The sequence below is a fragment of the Phytophthora cinnamomi genome (assembly GCF_018691715.1).
Source record: "Phytophthora cinnamomi strain GKB4 chromosome Unknown Contig13, whole genome shotgun sequence".
Lineage (NCBI taxonomy): Eukaryota > Oomycota > Peronosporomycetes > Peronosporales > Peronosporaceae > Phytophthora > Phytophthora cinnamomi.
The window spans coordinates 437769-457946 of record NW_027150946.1 but is presented as its reverse complement, the minus strand read 5'-3'; the positions used below and the strand labels follow the sequence as shown (position 1 = coordinate 457946).

Sequence of the window (20178 nt, the reverse complement as noted above, 5' to 3'; positions counted from 1 at the left end):
AGCAGCAACAGCTAAAGAATTTGGCTTGCCCGGGCGAGTTGTAGCTGGTACCATTGAAGCAGGCGCTGATGTCTGTGGAGTGCCTTTACCTGCGAGATTTTGAGCAAATACACGCACGTAGTAGCGCGTGCCAGGCGTCAGCAGCGTGATGGTGTACGACCGCTGCGTTGCGTCGTTAATGACCGCCGTGGTGCTCCCCGCTGTTGCTAATGAGTCGAACGTGGCGGCCACGTCCCATTGCACCACGTAACCAGATATTGCGTCACCTCCGTCGTCCGTAGGCGGGGCCCACCCCACCGTTAGCATGGTCGAGCTCGTGATGCCCAGCACCACTTGAGTCGGAGAACTCGGGGTCGTGTACGGCTGCTGCGATACTGGCGACGAGACTTGGAACTGCCCAAGACCTTGAGAGTTTCGAGCGCTGACGCGGACGTAGTAGCTAGTGCCCTTCGTCAACGCCGAAATGATCCGCTTGTATGGGGAGCTCATACCCGTGGTCAATTGTACAGTCGTCGAGCTCGGAGACGTGAACACACTATCTGTTGCCCACTGCACTTCGTAGCCTGTGACCGTATCGCCTCCATTATCGTCGGGTGGGTTGAACAACACGACCAACTCAGATACCGTCAAAACGGCAAGGGTTACACCGGTTGGTGCTCCGGGAACTACCATTGGTTTTTGCGGTGCTGCAGCCAGCTGAGGATTCCCAAAGCCAATCTGGTTGTAGGCAAATACGCGAACGTAGTACAATTCTCCGTTGTTCAACGCACCTGAGTTCGGAATCACCTGGCTTCCAGTGCAAGCGGGGGGCATGACGCCAGGCCTCACTTGCGCGTACAAAATATTGTACGTGCCGGCACAATTCGTACCAGTACATGCGAGATTGTTGGCTCTTGCCACCAGGGAGAAATCGTTTCCACCGTCGAGGAATGTGATTGTCCAGGTATACCCACCGTCGGCCGCCATCGCGCTTCGCGTCACGTCGACTCCATTCGTCAGCTGCGAAAACTGTTCCAGTTTAGACTCCATCGACCCTGAGGTCTCGAGTTGACCGAAAGGGGCCACGTTGCTGCTTGTACATTGTGCACTCGCCGTTGTGCAGAAGACCCCGGAGCTGGATGAAGTCACGCTACTCGCTTCGTTGCTTGCTTCAGCCACGGCATTCCACGGGATCGGATCCGACAACTCCACGATATTATTCCGCGTCAATTCTAGTTTGAAGTAGCCACTCGCTATCGGACTGGTCGCTGGAGCACTCGTCCTTATCGTCTGGACAGTCCAAACCGCTGGCGTTGGGGCAACAGGACACCATTGATCCTGTTGACCACGATCTGTGAACAAAGAGGATGCATCGTACTCCACCCGGTACATCCAAACAGGACTGCCGCCGTCACTAGCAGGAGCTGCCCATGTCGCCACCAACTGCGTAGAAACTCCAGGATTCACGTCAACGCTCACATTAACCGGAGGCCCTGGAACCTGCAGTGGTGGCGTCACAGCTGCAGGCGACGAGAGCGTGCGGTGCCCGTAGCCTTTTGGGTTCTTTGCTGCAACCGATACTTGGTAGGAAAGTCCCGGCGTCAGGCCTGAAATGGTGTAGGTCAATGTACTGCCATCCAGCGTCTCATAGTATCCGTAATCCACGGCTGCTTCACCAACAGTAGCGAGTTGCGCGATGCTCTTGAGTGGTGCAGCCTGCTGTTTAAGGTTCTTGATACCTGCAGGCCATGAACCCGGGCATCCACTCGTACCGTCAGGTAGGCAAAGCAATCCTGTCGTATCCACAGCGTTGTCACCATCCTTGATCAAAACGTAAGCAGTTGTTGGGGTGATCATCGATGTATCTACGATAAGCGGTGCCAGATTCCCCACGTTCGACTGGAATGTGATGGTCCACACGCTTCCGATCGACCACGCCGCTCCGCTCAGCAACATCGTCTCAGAATTCACCGACACCACGCCGATTGTAGGCAGTGCTTCCAGCGCTGACTTGAGATTCGCAGCACTCACAGTTGCAGGCAAGAAGTTTGTCCACGCGGACCCCTTGTAGCTCAATCGGAAGTACCCGCCTACCGTTGTGGTAGCATGATACGTCACCAGAACCTGCACTTCCTGCTTCCCTGGGAATGCATTTCCGGCGGGCAGAGCGATGCCCGACTGCACCTCAAACGTTCGGCCGACAATACCCGCTCCCCCAGCAATTGCTGTGGGGTCTTGGCTGAACTGGAGCAGCGGTTGATTGCCTGCGTTCACATTGGTGTTATCGAACGTCACGCTCCACTGGTACCCTTGCACCACATTCACCGCGGACCGCGTCACCGTGACTTGCCCTATTGGAATACTAGTGACTGACGCCAGACTCATCAGAGCAAAACGCAGATTAGCAGCCGAGATATCCATCGGAAGCGCCGGCGTCGTCAATCCACCGAACGAAAGAGTAAATGGAGCTGCGGTCGGTGGCGTCGTCCACTTCAACTCGACGGTTTGAATCTCTGGACGGGAGGCCAACCGCCACCATTCAACCTTGTAGCCTGTCAGCGAGAGCCCGCTATTGTCTGGAGGAGGCTGCCACCATACCGTCGCTGAGGTAATAGGCGTCGGCGATGCCGTCAACGTACTAACCTTGACATTGACTGGTCCACTCGGATGTTTGGTCGGTGTTTGAGGAGCTGGTGCGATGGTAGCCCGACTATAACCTATCGAGTTGATGGTCTTCACCTGCGCGTAATAGCGCGTGCCGGTTGTAAGCCCCGTCAGGTAGTAGATCCGAGGCCCTCCAGCGTAGAGCTCCGGTATCAACAAACTTGTGCTGGGAACTTCAACCGGAGCTGGTTTTGACGCCGAATCAAAGGTCGATACGGTATCGACGTCGATCCAAAAACCAGTGATCCCAACACCGTTCGTCCCCTGCCCATCGCGAGTCGATGGCTGGATCTGGAGCTCGAGGATCGTAGACGAATACGGGTTGAGGTAGACCGACAACGGAGGATCCGGTACCCGATCCGCCGTCGTCGCAGTAAGATAGTAACTCCATTTGCGGTTGTCAGGAGGCTCCCCATTCAACGCAATCTGTTGTACTGGTACCGAATTGACAGCCGCTACTCTCACGTAGTATGTCGTCGACACCGTAAGGCCTGAAATCACGTAGCGGAATGGCGGCGAGCCTTGAATCGACGAGCCGGAGAGGATACTCGGAGGATACGTGTAGTAGTACAGTGAGTACGTCTGCCCGTTGAAGTTGGGGCAGCCATGGTTGGCGAAGACTTGCACCGTGGTCGGGTCGCGTGTGTTGACGGTCAGCACACAAGTACCATCCGCGACGGTGAACTTGGTATTCTGCATGACTAAATTCATGAGCGATGTCGAGACCAGCAATGTGTTCACGTTGAGACTCGTCGCACAATTCGCACAAATTAGACGTCCATGCTTGAACGTGTTCGTGGTATCCCACTGCACGATGTAGGACGAGATGTCGTTGTTGAAGTTCGGGTTCACGTTCGTGGTGGCCAGAGGCGGCGGAGAGAAAAATACCTCGATCTCTTTTCCGGATACAACAGCAAGGTTCACATTTGACGGAGCGGCAGGCACTTGGCTTGGCGTAGCGGTAACTGAACCGTCTACTGGCACTGCTCCTTTGCCGTTGTCGTTGTAGGCGTAGGCTTCGATGTAGTACTGCTGACCCATAGTGAGCTTCTTGGTTGTCTGCGTCGGTAAGTAGTAGCATTGATCGCAAGCACTACCGAATATTTGCACGGTTGCATCTTCCGGGAACAGTCTCGGTACCTTAGCTCGAATGTAACTGAGCGGGAACGACACGCTCAGCAGGTCCACAGTCCACACGTAGCCCTTTGTCCACTCATACACCGTCACCGCTGTTTGCGTAGGTCCTAGATACCCGACTTCACGTCCATTCAAGTCTCCCAGGTACAGCTGAGTGCTCGACAGCCCCGGAGAAACCAAGTCTGTGCGAATTGTGTACCAGTCACCGCCGATGCGGATCGGATACCCCGGCAGCCCGTACGCAGCAGCGTAGAAGTTGCACGTCTCGCCAGCCGAACACGTCACGAAAATCTCGCCCTCCGTCACATCCACCTTGCCCTCTAGCGGTTGATACGACTGTTCTTGGGCCACACCAACCGTTTGGATGGTGTCGAGGTCCTCCAGCGCGTACCGAAGCTGGTCCGCACTGGACTCAGCGTTCAGCGGACGTGTGTACTGGCCCTGGTAGCCCACCTGGAACGTGCCACTCATGGTGAGTGCGGGGTTGTCGTTGTACACGCCGTTGATGGACGCGTCTGTATTGGGCGTAATGACAGCGTTGGGGTCCGTAGCGACGACGGTCATGCTGATGTCTCCGTACACACGGTCGAAGCTGATCGTGATGTCTGCCGGATTGGTTGTGGTGCACAACACCGACTGCGCCGGCACGCTTGACGCGCTCGACACGCTGAGGCTTTCGGCTTCGACACCGAAGAGCGTGAGTAGACTCGTCTCGACGTCAGTCAAAAAAGCATTGTAGTTCGGACTAGCGCTCGCTCCGTTATACGTAAACTGCACCTGGCCCGTAGTCGCCTGGCACGAGAACACCATCACCTCTTTGCGGAAGTTGGTTGTCCCTGCTTGAACCTCCACGACCGATGCAACGGTTGCATCAGATGGCTGTAGTGGTGGCAGATCGCCGGGCTCTGTCGTGAACGTGATCAGAAACTCAGCGTTCACTGCTAGTGCAGTAGCAGCCGAGGAAACGACAACCGATCCGACACTGGAGAGCGCCTCCAGAGCTGCGACGAGGTTGGCTATCGATGTGGCGCCCACCGTTTGGGCCGTTGCTCCTGCGGTGAGTGTCGCGGTTGCCATGCCGCGGAATTCGAGGGTGAAAGTCCCCACTGCGAGAATAGTGAGCATTTGGATTTCAGACACCGGAGACTGGATCATGTTGTTGGACCACGCCAGACTGGGGGCCCCCGTCGTGATGCGCTGCGTCCGGTACAAAATGTCCGCGTCCGTGATGAAGACGTCCGCGGGATTCGCTGTGAATTGCGCAGAGGTATCCCACCGCACCTGGTACTTGGTGATGGGACTGCCGTTGTCCGTCGCTGGCGGATCGAACGACAGCCACAGCTGATCGCCCACCGCGTTGGATCCTTTCGTCATTTCCTTGGTGAACACGACCGCACCGACGCCTGTTAAGGAACTAGCGTTCCCCTGTAGCAACGGCAGGTCTCCGGAATTCAAGAGGTTATCCATGAACGTCACGACCCAGCTGTACCCCCTTCTTCGTCGGGGTCCGAACGCTGAACACTGACTTGGCCAACAACATCCAGCGCCTCGAGCTTCTCTTGCATGGACGAACCGTCCGGACTCGCCGTCGCAGCCATCTCTGCTGCATTGAAGTTTATTGGATCCGTCACAGAGCTGGCGTAAGCGAGCGTGAACGTCCCACCTAGCGCGTTCCCCTTCCTCACTTCCTGTACCGAGATTTGACTACCCGTTCCCACTAGAGAACTCGTAACTCGCAAAGTGGGTACGTCGCCGTTGTAGTCTAGGAACGTGATCGTCCAGGTGTAACCAAACTGTGGGGACGGAGCCGACTGCTTCACTTGCACTGTCCCAACCCAGGCCATCGCTTCCAATGCCGATTTTAGTGTCGGTGCATCAGCGTTAAAAGGGATCGGAGAGGAGGATTCAATCAGAAAGCTTCCACTTAGAACATTGCCGTCCGTGAGTGTATCCGTTGTGCAGGCTGCATTGGTAACTGCGGCAAATGTTGCGTCCACTGCACAGATAAACTGCGGTAAATTCCCTTCGGAGTCGGAAAACGCTACCGTCCAAATAAATCCACCCTGTTCGTCCGCAATGGATTGTGACACGAGAACATCCCCAAACACTGGGAGTCGATCGAGATCTGTCGTAAGCTGAGCTGCCGTGGCCATCGAAGCATCGACAAATGTATTGGCCGCATTGAAGCCACCATAATCCAGCATGGAAATAACAACCAGACCGTTTACGCCCACCGCGGTAAGTGCGTTCTGCTCCTGTGTCTGAAATGGTGGGCACAGTGAATTTGTCCACTGAAGCACCGGTATGTCTCCGTAGACACCGTTACCATGGAAGAAGATTTTGTACAGGAAGCCATTCGCGGTGTTATCCGTGTAATCCTCACGAGTAACAAACACACTGTCGATATTCGGCATGGCTTCAAGCGCAGCGTCCATATCATCCGCGGATGCGTCAAAAGCAATGCATCCAGATACTTGTCCCGCTCCCAGATATGTGAATTGCAGTTGGTACGATCCCACCACCAAGGGCTTGCTTGCCTTCACAATTACCTGCTGCACGGCGGTATCCGTCCCCATGGCTGTGTCTGTGTTCATGCTCACGTCGCAGTGTCCAGAGACACCCACAGTTCCTGCCATGGAATTGTCTCCGCACACAATTGGCAAAGTCTCGCCGGCAACATTGTTCCCAACAAATGTGATCTGGAATATGAATCCGTACTGGTAGTCCACAGATCCATCACCGTCCCGGGTGACAATGATGTCCGATGTCGTCACAGCTGGATTAGCTACCGAAGTTAGTGCAGTCGTAACCGCAGCAGCGTCAGCGTTGTAGGGGATAGCTCCAGTCTTGGTCCCCAGCAGCGTGAATGTACCAGTTCCACTAGCCACGTTTCTCTGGAAAAACAAGGTGTAGCTTCCTGTAGTGATCGGCGCTGTCGCCCATATACGCACGGTCTGTACGGTTGGAACACGGAAGGCGAGGTTTCCTCGAATGCAGTTTCCCCCAGGACAAGAAGCGGGTAAGACAGAAGTCTGCAGAGTTTGCACCTCTGGAATACTCGCTGCTTGCGTAGCGATCTCCTGGATTTCGGTGATGTGCGAAGCTGCCAGCCTCACTTCTTGGACTTCTCGCTGGTACAGAGCGTATCCAGACGCGAGGTTCTGCACCCCAGTAGCTGCACTGCTTGGGATCGCGAAGGCAGAAGGTGTGAACGTGCCAACGCCGATATCGGTCCAAGCCGCTACGTGAGCGTAGTAGTTGATTCCAGAGAGGAGGTTGGACATCACGTACGAGTTCGATGCAGATCCTTGGACGAAGTCGTCTTGAATTGTCATCGTTCCTCCGGATAATGCCGTGGTTTGTTGACCGAGTTTCGGTATATTCCCTAAGGAGGACTTGAATTTGATCGTCCACAGGAATCCGTTCACTTTGTAAACCTCCAGTTGTTGCTGTCCAGAGCTTGACAGATATGATGAAGCTGTGGTAGAATCGTCCGGCAAAGCGAGTGGAATTGAAGTCGTAGTTAAGGCGGAAACACCACCGACGCCATTTCGAATTGTTGACACCAGAACATTTGTAGCACCAATGTTTGGCGTCGTTGCTGCGCCCACCTGCATAGCGCCGACGTTACCAGCCACCGTTGGTCCGCTGAAGTAAATCGTGTAGACGAATCCATGTGGAGCCGCATCTGCATTGGTCCTTCTCGTTACTATGATGTCACTAGCGCCCACTACAACAGTGATACCCAGCGCTGTCTGCACGGTACTGATCAGCTCCGTCTGAAGAGCACTTTCACTGGCATCCCACGGAATCAGATTGGTATTCGTTCCCAACAATGTCAGCGTGTACTCTGCGTTGGACGCGATGTTGTTACTCGGGTTCGAGATGATGAGCTGCTGGATCTCAAACTGCTCCTCCATGACGCTGAATTGCTGGGAGACGGCGTACGCAACGTGCGGAGTGCCCGGATCTTCACCATCGTACACACTTGTCAGAGCAAAGTCTCCAGTCGAAGCACCGCCATTGACTGCGACGCTAACCACGAGATTGGTTGTCGCGATGGTAGTCGCACACGACGTATCACTTGTTTGCACAACACCGAGCATTGGCAGGTTACCGGTCACGAGGTCGCCAACAAACGTAATGGTGTAGATGTATCCCTTCGGGTATTGCAGAAAATTGAAATCACCAGAAACCAACACATCGCCGGTTGCTCCTGCCGTAAGAGTTACTAGAGCAGCCGCGACGATATTTGGCGTCGCGGTAAAACGAAGACAGCTCGATGACTGTGCCCCGTAAGTTATCTTGTAGGCTCCCGTAACAGTGGTGTCAATGACTGTAAGAACCTGTACTTCGCTGCTACCACCAGCCTCGACCATTTCTGCGGAGACCTTCCTAACGCTCCCCCCTACCGAGTTCCACCCTACGAGACAAACATTGTCTTTGTCTCCGTTCTTTAACGACACCAGACTCACGACCGGCGCAGCTTTGTAGTCGAGGAAGAAGATATCGTAAGTATATCCCGAATACCCTTGCCGAACTGTTTCCACCATTATGGCAGGGTAAATTCCAGCAATCGCGCCGGACGCACAGGCTCCTGTGCCAACGTTGCCAATTACCAGTTGTGGTACATCTCCTAGAACACGACTAAAGCCGCCGTTGATCGGCCCTTGAAAATGAACGAGGTATTCGTATCCATAGCCCCAAGCCTCTTGGCCGTCCCCTGCCCTAGTCACGTTAATGTGGTCAATATTGTTCGCAACGCCAACATTTGCCAGTCCATTGAGAGCTGCCTCTAGATCCTCTGCCAGTATGCCATAGGGTAAGCAATTTGTAGCAGAAGTCTGCCCATTCAATGTAAACTGGATTTGAAACACATTGTTCGCCCCCGTAACCTCGGCATTCGCGGTCACTCGAATTCGCTGAATTTCAGTCTGTGACGTTCCGTTTCCACTTCTCGATACAATCACACTCCCCATATTCAGCGCATTTTCCAGCGCTGATTCCACATCGCTGGCAGGGGCTCCCCATTTGATGCAGCCCGAGTCTTGGTTGTTGAACGAAATTTTGTAGTAGCCCGTGGAATCCTGCACCTGCCCATAGTCAGTCGCAAGCTTAATTCGTTGGTGTGGTAGTTTGCCACCATGGGTGACAACAGCAGCCGAAACTACAGCGCCCGTGAACCCCGTGCAGCTTTGAAGATTTGGCGTTTGGAGTTTTCCAACATCCCCTGTCACGGAGTCGCCGACGAAATAGAATGAATACACATATCCCATCGTAGTTCCATCGCTAACAGGGCCCGATCGAGACACCAACACGTCTTGAGTTTGGGTTTGCAGTATCAATTGGATTGTGGCTTGTATTGTCGCAGCTGGAGTGTTTACTGCGAAGCACGTAGTTGGTCCAAAGATTGTTCCCGAACGGGTGAATTTGATGGCGTAGTAATCTACGTCCTGGCTGGCCAGCCACGAACCCACTGGCACGGTTGTAGTGATGGTTTGGACTTCATAACCGGTTCGCTGGACCTCGTACACCAAGCCGTCGATACGCAGCTGCATTCCGGGGAACAGCAAGCTCGTAGATTCAGGATCTGTCGCTGTCACTACGGGAGACTGTGCCGCGACGTTTACTTGGGACGTGTCGGTTATTCCCGTGAATGGTGCGTCGCCATTCGTGCCAACTAGGTTACTTGTCGACGAAGATCCAAAGCGAATGGTGTCAGTGGGTGCAATGAACTGACGAATGTCATCGATTCCAGTAATCGTTGCCGTGGTACCATCTTGATTCAGCGTTGCAATAGCTCCAGGGATCTTCTGAGTAAGTAAATACCCGCTCGTGACATCCACATCACCAAACAAGTTCATAGCTTCAATTCCAAGCTGAATTTCGTCCGCAGAAGCGGAATACGGTAGGGAGGGTGTTTGACTTTCCGTAGTATTGAGAGAAAAACTCCCCGCTGTCGGTAGTGAACCGGGGACGTTTGTGTACACATCAACAGATACACCAGTCCCCAGTAGAGTCGATGAGCGCGATACGGATAAGGAGGCGACATCCCCACTACCTGGTGGGAAGGTGTAGCCGTTGTAGTCGCCTGTGGCCTGCATGAACCGGATTCTCCACCGGTATCCTCCTCGTGTCCCCGGGTTTTGAACTGGCTGGTCGTCCCACCCACCCGAGCACGTCGAATCAGCGCACCCTGTAGTTGTGGACGGATACTTGAATCGCTTCACCGTCACTCGCCCAATTGTGTCCATCTCGTTGAGCTTACGCTGCAAGCAATCGGGGTCTTCATCGAATGAAATCTCACGAGGCCCAAAAGAAGAGGACTTAAAGTCCAGCAAGAAGGTTCCACTCAAACCATCGGAGCCAGGCGTCACTTGAGTCACAGTCACATCGTAGTTGTTCGAGACAGACTCTGGGGCAAACGTAGTTGTGATATCTGGTAAATTGCCAGCTCCTGGTGGAGTAAACAATGGGTTGGAGATGAATCGAATCTGCCACGACATCTCGCCGTACTTGCCGTGTACTGTTCGCTCAACGCTAACCTTGCGGCCGATATTGGTAGCTGCCGCTTCTAGTACTCGCTCGACGAGGTCCTCATCCGCGTTCCACGGAAGTAGCATCGAAATGCCTAGGTGCGTATTCGCGCCAGTATTCATCCCAACACACGTTGTGGAGGCGACGTTGATAGTTTGAGCTACGATGCTTGAAACTTGATAAATACAGGTCGTGAATGACCCAACCGTGAAGCGATCCTGCGGCATGAGTTGGAGATTGCCTCCAGCCTCCAGGGTTAGTGACGTTACTGTGCATGGGCCTGAGTTCGGACAGGGTACCGTGACTGCATTCGACTGCGCTATTCCAATGTCGCCTTGGACTCTAAAATCTGTGAAGTCTCCGCGTAGAATAGTACCTCCTTGGACAGTTATCACTGCAGCTGCCGAGGTTGATCCAGTGAGCAACGTACCGTCAGTACTCATTTGAGGAACATTTCCTGGGGCATTGCATAGTTGGGCGCCTGCAGATTCCTCAAGTTGTTCACAAGGATGAGTAGCATCGCTAGCATCTCGGAGGAACGTCACTGTCCACTCGTAACACCCGTTCGTTGTGTCCACAGCTCCTCTCGACGCAGCTACATCTCCAACATTTGCCATACTTTCCAGTATTTCTTCAACGGACGTTCCTGTATTTCCACTGTCCTCTTTCGTCGCCCAGGCATTATGCGCAATAGCCCCACTAGTGACAGCGGCATGTACTGCCATGTGAGTAGCAGACGCAACAGTCGTATCCAGCGATACAGCAAAAGTTCCGCGAATTGGGCCAATGCCAGTAGTAGCCACGTTTGAAATACAACTTTGACTTCCATCGTTGGCGGTAGTAGTGAGTCCATCGGTGATGCACGTGATAAGGGGCGGGTGGCCAACTTGACGTCCCCAGGCTTTTGAATAGCCTGATTCCCACACATCACTCCATGCTGCTGGTGAAGAACTTTTCCAGTTACCATCAATGCCTTGCGAATGATCGCTGGTAGGGTCTGCCCAGACCGACGAGTGGAACGTGATGTACCACGTATATCCAAGGACTTGGTCCGAAGTTGGAGGTCCTCGAGATACAATTACACTGCTCGGTAGAATAGTTCCCAAGGCGTTCAGCTCCGTTGCCATGTCGGAAGCTTCTGCAGCAAACGGGATTGGCGCTGTGGTTTCACCGTTGAAACTTAGTTGGAAGGACCCACCTAGTTGGTTGCCCTTGACAGTCTCGTAGACGCCGATCCTGACATTCTGGCCGGTAAAAGTCGAAGAAACTATCTGCAGTAAGCCGACATCACCTGGAGTTGCGGGGTCCGAGAAGGTGATAGTCCACGTGAATCCTCGTGCCTGAGTGGCGGGGGATCGCATAATTTGCACGCTAATCTTGAGGTTGGTCTGAATAAACGTCTCGAGAACAGAATCACGAGTGGGAACGTCCAACGTTGCGAGCGAGGTTTGTACACCTACTTGGCAGGGGAGAGTAGACGCCACATCATTGAACTTTAACATCATCGATCCCATAACTTCGTTCCCGTCACGGCTGTTTGCAAACGGGTTGAGTGGGTGTGTCGCGTCTTCGATACTAGCCGATGGTATATCAAGTGTAGGGTTATGAGTACTCTTCAGCGTGTTCAAAAGAGTGTTTGGATCTGCAATTCTCGATACCATCATGGGAATGTTCCATCCCCTGCTCGTAAACGTAATTTGCCATGTGAATCCTCCCGACCACTTGTTGCCCGTGGGCGCATACACCGTCCGTTTCACACTCACCGTCCCGAAAACCTGTTGTGAATTCTGCGTGACAGCTTCCAGAGCGCTTTCCATGACCGCCTCCGATGCATCCCAGGGAATGTCGGCTGTGTACTGGGGACTAGGAGATGTTAGAGTTTCATCAGCTTGACTAACCAGACCGATTTGGAAAGTTCCAGTGATCATACTCCCGACGACCGTCCGCGCCACCGTGCAAGTAGCTGGTGCTGTCGCGACGCACTGCAACATTGGCACTGTGCCCGACCTCTTCCGAATCGTAAGCGTGTACAGCGATCCAACGAAAGTACTTGTGACCATTTCGCTGCGAGCTACCGTCACTGAGTTAATCGCACCAGTCAAGAGTCCTTCGACCACGCTTCCGGCGGAAATCGTTGTAGCAGCTGTCTTAAACGGAATACTTGTCGATATTTGAGGGGCTAGGTACAGTGGAAGCGTTTGTCCCGAAAACATGCTGCAATAAATGCCCACATCGTTCGCAGTCACTGTAATTGTCGTCGAAACACCTGGAGTTGGGGTGACATTCCCCGCTTCAAAGGAGCACACACCCGCGATGAGCTTTGCCCCACCAGTAACAGAAACTACAGCGCTCAAATCTTGTGATATCGTGAAGGTAGTTCCATCGAAACCCGTGACACAAGCCGTACAAATAACAGCATTCGCAGCGGGGGTACAAGGCGTACTGAACGTCGTAATTGCATTTGGATCCGAGTAGGACTCGCACGTGTAAGTTACCGTGAAGAATGCAGCAGCGGAATAAGCTAATTCACTCCCCACGATTGTTTGAGTTGCCTGTGTTGGAAGTCCAGAGACACTGACTCCACTTACTGTGACCGCGGCATCAATCCCGAGGGATGGAACGTTTCCTGCCACGGTCAGACCGCTGAAAACGATCGTGTATACGTAAGTGAGGTCCGGCCCGGCAGCATTTTGCGACCTGGTGACTGTCACGCCGCCCGCGCCTATGTTAGCAAGACCGTTCAATGCCGATTGCATACTCGACTCCCCGCCTGGGGTGGTTTGTAGCGACCCTACGAGGTTACCAGTGAGCTGGTACATTTTCGAGACGCAATGCGTACAAATACTGCTGTCAAACGATAAGAAGAATGTTCCATCAATGGTATGTAGAGGATCTGCAAACGCCCCGGGGAGCGTGAGGGATATCGTTTGGACTTCACTTATGCGGTTGACGCCAACCTGCAGTGTTTGAATTTCAAGTGCTTCCGGAACTGTCGTCCGAATCGCCTGAATCTCGTCAACATCATCTCCATCCAAGCGAAGCTCCTGGACTTCATTGCGATCGGTAGCCGAGGTCACCACATACTGCACCTCGTCCACCACAGCTTGATTGGTCGTTTTGATTACCTGAATCTCGTCAACTCCCGTAAAAGTAGTCCGTACAACCTGCTCTTCATTCGTCACTTTCACGGTAGCGTCTACAAATTGTTCTTCATTGACAACGTCGTTTTGCAGCGTGATCGACTGCATTTCACGAATTATCGGGATCGTCGCGCTGGAACTTTGTCCACTAGAAAAATCCTCTTGTTCATCCCATTCGATCTGGTAGGACTTGAGACTCGATCCGCCATCATACAGCGGGTTCGTCCAGTCAGCTTTCAGCGTGTTTGCAGAAATTGAAGTTAGCTTTAAGTTCTGCGGTTCGGTTGGTGGCTGATCCGTCAAAGTCACTGACGAAGGAGTAGTCGGCTGAGGCGCACCGGCGCCCTTCGCGTTGAACGCAGTGACTCGAATGCTGTAAGTCAACCCAGCAATCAGCATATCTGACCGAACTCCAGTGAACGTATCGTCTCCACCAATAATATATGAACGCTTCGTGCCATCGACAAGGCCAAACGCTGGAGGGGAATCAAACGCTGGCGAATTATCCCACTCGACCATGTACTGAGTGATCGGAAGGCCGCCGTCTCCTCCAAAGTAGTTCCTTTCAGTCGAAGACACTTTCCACTCAACCAAAACCGCGTAGCTCGACAGAACCGTCGCCGTAGCCGTCTCGGGTCGGCCGGGTGTTCGATCCAATGGAACGATACTACTTGGACTAGGTATTCCGAAATCTCCATCTCCTTGTTCATTCACAGCAAATATGCGAACGAAGAATGTAGTTGTGCTCGCGACCGGGATGTTAAAGTAGAAGGGTGCCACATCGGCCAGCCCCACCTGAAGGCTTCCAGTGGTAGGGCTCGGAAATTCAACGGAAGTATCCCATTGCACTTGATACGAGGTAATGACCGTTCCGCCATCACTAGCCGGATTGCTCCACCGCACTTTCAACAGCCGACTCGAAAGCGCAAGCAACTTGACACCTAAAGGTGTTGACGGCGTTGTCCTCGGAATTTGAAACGAGGGGCTGATGCTGGCGGCGTAGCCATAGCCTTCGCTATTATGCGCTCGCACTCGGATACCATATTTCTGGCCGGTCTTCAGACCTGGAATGACATAACGTAGCTGACCGGGAACTCCGACCTCGCCAGCAACGCCAACGACTTCGTTCCTTTCGCAGTAAAATGGGGGCTGTACTCCACCGAGGGTAGGCGCAGCAAGAATTCGGGCGCCGGGGCCTTGCAGCTCTGTTCCATCGACTCCCAGAAGCGAAATATCATTTTTAAACTCTGACAAGAACGTGACAACCCAGTTGTACCCGTATCCGTTGACAGATCGGGTTACGCCGGCCGCCCCGATGGTGACCAAGCTTTCGAGTGCGATCTGTAAATCAGCTGCTGAAATGTCATGTGCCAACGGTGGCGTAGTATCTGATAGACCTCCGCTAGCGAAAGTGATTCGGAACGTGCCGCTGATCGGTTGAAGGCCTTTTTGGATGGGATCAACAACGATCCCAGGGTTAGTGCCAGCCCAACTATCGCTTGGAGATACTTGAATCAATTCCTGGGGTCCAATATGGCCAGCTAAAAATGTGACCTTCCACTCGTAACCAAATGCGCTCTTGAAAACTGGCACCGGAACCGTGACTTCGAGAGCTGTGTCAATCGTGAAAGTTGTAGCGGATGGGAGGGTCACAATTAATCGTTGGTTCCCCGCGATCCAGATTGTGTCTCCCACTGCTAGATTAGAGTAAGCAACTGAAGTTGTGACGGTAGTGCTGGTAGCGGTCACAAGGAATCCGCCAACGACTCTGGTCGATTCTTGCTTCGAAACATCCACCGTTCCGATCGTCGATAGATGCTCCAATCGTTCCTTCACCGAGTTCAATCCAATCGCTGGCGCATCCCAACGGATGTTCTCCGTTACTTCACCTCTGAATGACAACTTAAAGTACCCGCTTAGTGACTGCGCATCAGCAAAGTTCACCACGCGCTGGATCTCTGGTAGCCCCTTCCCAGCTGACGTCGTAATAGTCTGTTGTTCCTGCGTTCCTTCCGCGCGATACCACTCAATCTTATACTTGTCGACGCTACAAAACTCACCGTTTCCTGCACTCGCACTCCAGTCCACTTGGAGCGTTGATCCATCCACGACGCTGGCAGTGACAGACTGGGGAGGGGGTGGCTGGCTACAGGTCACGGCGCTGGCGAGTGGCGACGTCGCAGATCCGAAGCCATCTTCATTGTAAGCCATCACGTGTGCGTAGTACTTTACGCCTGGCCGAAGGCCAGTAAGCGAAAACCGGAACGGGTCCGACCCTACGACCTTGTTCGCGACGTGCACCACGGCATTCGTGCCCGTGAGCTGCGGATTCGTGACAGTCATGATGAATATATTGCCAGCTCCAACCATCTCCTCGCCTCGAAGGTACGCGAATGTAACAGACCAAATCGCGGTGTTGATTGCTGCGTTTCTCGTAGTCTTGGTGACCTTGATGGAGTAAGAGGTGGTCGTTGCTTGCAGTGCAGTTTGCATTTCGAGTGCCGACGCGCCAACTAAAATCGCCCCAGTTGAGTGGTCGTTGAATGTCAGTTGAAACGATCCACCCACCGTCTGTACTCCATCCGTGAAAACCTCCTGGACTTCGTGCGTAAAGTCGCCGATGGCTAGATCGTTGAAGCCCTGGACAAGCTCAGTAACCTGGATTCGGGGGAAATCGCCTGTCAACTGCCTCCCATCCGCGACTAGCGGAGCTAAATCGCCAGGGTTGTGTAGGAAAGTTATCTTCCAGGTTATTCTCAAAGTACTCCCCAACGAAAGTTTCGTTTGAGTTACTTTCACTGGGTCCACTGCAACGTTGGTTGTATCCGTTATGATCGCCAGGGCGTCGATCATATCCGCCTCGGAGCAATCGAATGGCAAGGCCGTAGTCTTCCGACCGCCCCACGAAAGGGCAAACATGCCCCCCGCACCTGCAGCGGTACGGTAGGTAATAGACACTTGCTGGACTTTGGATGTTTTCTGAATACTCGCCACGCCGTAGTCCGCGCTAGAGCTGTCAAAATTTGGTGACGAATCCCACTCTATCCGATACATGGTCACATCCGCCCCGCCTGAATAAAACGGGGCCCAGTAATTCAGTGACAGCCAAGTGGGACCATGAAATTCTCCAAGTGCCACACCAGTAGGTGGAGTAGGAACAACGGAGCTTGCCAATGTCTGCGCCTCGAAAATTGATACCGAGTCGCTAGTGCCTCTGGAATTTTCAGCAAAAACACGGAAGGCATAAGCCTGGCTGCTTTCGAGGATCAAATTGTCCTGCTTGGTCACCGCAACAGCATCGTTGCCACGAACGTAGGCCATTAAATTGCCAGATAAGTCAGGGGTGACTACGAGCAGTGGCAGCTTTTTCATCGGGTAGGTTCCCCAAAATGAAATGGTGTGGACAACTGTACCACCAGTTACCAAGGACGTGACACTGACGCCGTCCACGGTATCGAGAGATTCAAGCGCAGCTTTGAGATCATCGTTGATCGTCGCCCACGGAATATTTGTCGGATTGGTGGTCCCTGCATCCACAACTGTTTCACCTGCAAAGCTCAGCGTATACGGTGTCGCGATCCCGGTATTAGTGACCTCAAGAAGAATCGTCTGGATAACAGCAGGGTTCCCCACGTTGATCACGCTCGGAGAAACAGCTTTCGGACTTCGCGTGCCAATGCGGGCGTCCGTGCCGCGCCAGTCATGTCCGGGAATGGCGTCAACATTGTCCAGGCTGCCATCATAAGACCGGAATACGAGGTTCCACATCCGTCCGTAAGAAACTTGGTAGACTTTCGTTCTTGCAATGGCATCCGTGATACTTCCAGTCACCAGTAAATATCTCTGCGTTACCGCGGTAACACTGTACTTGATCATATCTGCCGACACAGAAGGAAGCCACAAGTCATCGCCTGCGACTACGAGATTCCTCAGATCTTCTGTCGTCTGGAGTTTGTTGTCGAAAAGATACACTGCTGGGCTTCCACTAGCAACACTGTCACCTGGGTACGGCACATCAGTCGTGACACTCGCTTCAGAGACTCCAGTGACCGTGAAGATTGTACCAGCGATGAAAAACACGCTGTTCTGAATAAACCCATGATCTGAAGGCAGCTGAAAGGTATTCAGCCCGTTCGTCACAGCAACAACTTGCATGAGAGGCGAGATGCCAACGAACCCGGGCAACGGCTTCGTGTGCTTCGTGATCAAGCCAGCCGACACATCATAATTCTGGATTGTTGCCGTGCCAGGTAATGGGTTCGTCAAGGTGATATCCACGGGTGTCATAGCCTGAATGGTGTTCGCGGGGTTTGCACCGACCACCAGTGTTTCACCAATGGCTAGAAAGCGGGTGGGGTCGATAATCATTCCGCCAACCTTGAGCTTGACATTGGAGAGCGTTTGGCTGCCTCCGGTTGCGTCAGCGGTGAGAGATAACGTGTAGACACCAATGTCACCTGCACTCGGATCGCCAAGCGCCACCACCGAATCCACGACAGTGAGCTTTTGCAGCTCCTGGGTGACTTTCATGTGAGTTGCTGTGAAGCCAATGGGCTCGGTAATTTCTCCGTTAAATGAGATTCGGAACGAGCCGCTGATATCGTTCTGCTTGGCGTCCGTGAACACAGTGACCGTGGGGTATACGCTTATCAACGCGCTTTGACCGGTCAGGCGCGAGTGCTGGATGAAAATGGCATCTTGCTTTTCATCTTGCGCCTCCACGAAGGTCACGTGCCACGCCTTTCCGTAGGCACCGTACTGGCTCACGCTCACGTCGACAATCCCTGGTGCAGTGATCGAGTCGATCGCATCGCGCATTTCACCAGCGCCTGTTGTTTGAAACGGCAGTGGCGACGTCACTTCTCCCATGTACGACAGTGTAAATGTCCCGCCGATGGTACTCGACGCGTCTGCGAGGATCGTCTGTATCCCGTGTTGACCTTGGGAGCACACGCCTTCATATTTAACAGTATGAACTTGCCCGTACACCGCTTGATTAGGCACGGTTGGCGCCCATGCCGCACAACCACTGGCGCCAGTTCCAAATGTTGCTGAATCAAACTGTAGCGTTGGCCACTCGCCTGTCGGGTAATGCCCCCAGAAGCGCACATTGTAGTCGTAAAAGTCCAAAATCTTCAGAGATCGAGCTTCGCCGGTAAAACTAGTGCAGGTCCCAGACCCAGCGGTGGTAACAGAGATCGTTGTATCACCGACGGCTGGAGCCGCATTGATAACAAATCTGCAGGAATGCCTCGAGAAATCGTTGGGATTCCGGCTTACTTGGATGACGGTGTCTTTGAGCAGGACAGCAACTTGGCCAGTGGTAAGACCACCATTAGGCGTTACTGAAGTATCCGTGCTAACAACAGTGAGGGAGTTCTGAATACTGTCGTAGGCAGCAACTTGCGATGTCGAGGTTCCAGTCAATACAGACACCTTGAATGCAGGCACTTGCTCCACCGTCACGTTGAACACGAAATCGAGGGATTCCAGCATCGTCTTCATATTGGTTGGCGTGCCTTGCTTCCCCAATGTGATACAGCCAGTTGTCTCGCTCCCGAGTGTGAGCTTAAAACTACCGGCCGTTGCTGTCGTAGGGCCGAACAGCTGCACCACTTGAACCGGCGAAGGCGATCCGACAACGTACGTATCGCACACGTGCTCGTCGTTGTTGATCTCGAAGTAGCCGTAGTGGGTAGCGAGGACAGCAGCTTGGCCAGCAGTAATTCCAGTCGTCAGTGCAGAACCTGTTTCGACCGAGGTCAGTGATGAAAGTAGCTGCAGACCGGGATATTCGCTATCTATAACGTCTCCAGCATCGTTGTCGAACGAAATTGTCCACACGTAGCCATACGGGCCATGTGCACTGCCCGAGTCGTCCAAATTGAGTACGGCCATAGGCTGGAGGGCCGCGTTGAAACTCAACACTCGGTGTCCAGGCTCCACGTTGATACTCGAGTCACCCGCTATTGGCTGCGTTTGAACTGTAAAGCGAGCTCCCCCAACATCAATAGCTGCACCTTTAATCAGCAGTTTGCACTGAGTTGCTGTCAAGACTGTCGTGGTGAGGACATTGGCGTTTGCGTCAAACGAGGTCACGCCATTGGTCGCTCCTCCTGCAAGCACATACAGTGCGCGTGTGACTGACACTGGCCGCAAGCACGAAAGGCTATTCAAGGCACTCTCAAGAGCGCTAGCTGTTGTCTCCACTGTCATGATCGAAGTGATGTCGTCACCATATTGCAAGCGAAAGGTCCCAGCAATGTCGTCTTCGAGAGAATTAAAGACAGAAACCTTCTTGGTCGCAGGAGTTCCAAACGAGTCACCTACAGCATATTCAAACAAGTACTTCGAGACAGGATCGCCATGGGCCACTGGGCTGGAGAGACGAAGCTCCATCTGCGAGCCTGACAACGGCCACATCCCAGTGATGCCAGGCGCACCCGGAGAAGTTGCCACGGAAGTTAAATGCGGCAACGCGCCTCGCCCGCGTTGCTGCAAGTCAGTTGTGCTCGCGCCGTATCCATTTTCATTGCGGGCAAATGCACGCACGTAGTAATCCTGGCCCGGGACCAGTCCATCGATAATTGTTTCCAGAGGCACATCCACGCCTTTCACAACCTCTTGCACAACCACATTAGCCCCTGTCCCTTTCAGCAGCTGCGTATTACCAACAACGAGCAGGGGCAAGTCCCCCATATTGGATAGAAAAGTAATTGTC

The 20178-nt window shown here is 53.3% G+C and overlaps 1 protein-coding gene across 1 annotated transcript in view; it reads right to left on the bottom strand.

Annotated features, from left to right (window-relative positions):
* Positions 1 to 20178, bottom strand: part of IUM83_19497 (Projectin/twitchin) — a gene marked incomplete at both ends in the record, with an annotated part of 31946 nt that overhangs the window by 10116 nt on the left and 1652 nt on the right. The window contains 4 exons of the mRNA XM_067944549.1: positions 4022 to 5205; positions 5307 to 7750; positions 9842 to 10411; positions 15347 to 19430. Coding sequence (XP_067797768.1) covers positions 4022 to 5205; positions 5307 to 7750; positions 9842 to 10411; positions 15347 to 19430 — 8282 coding nt within the window. The remainder of the gene's footprint in view (positions 1 to 4021; positions 5206 to 5306; positions 7751 to 9841; positions 10412 to 15346; positions 19431 to 20178) is intronic.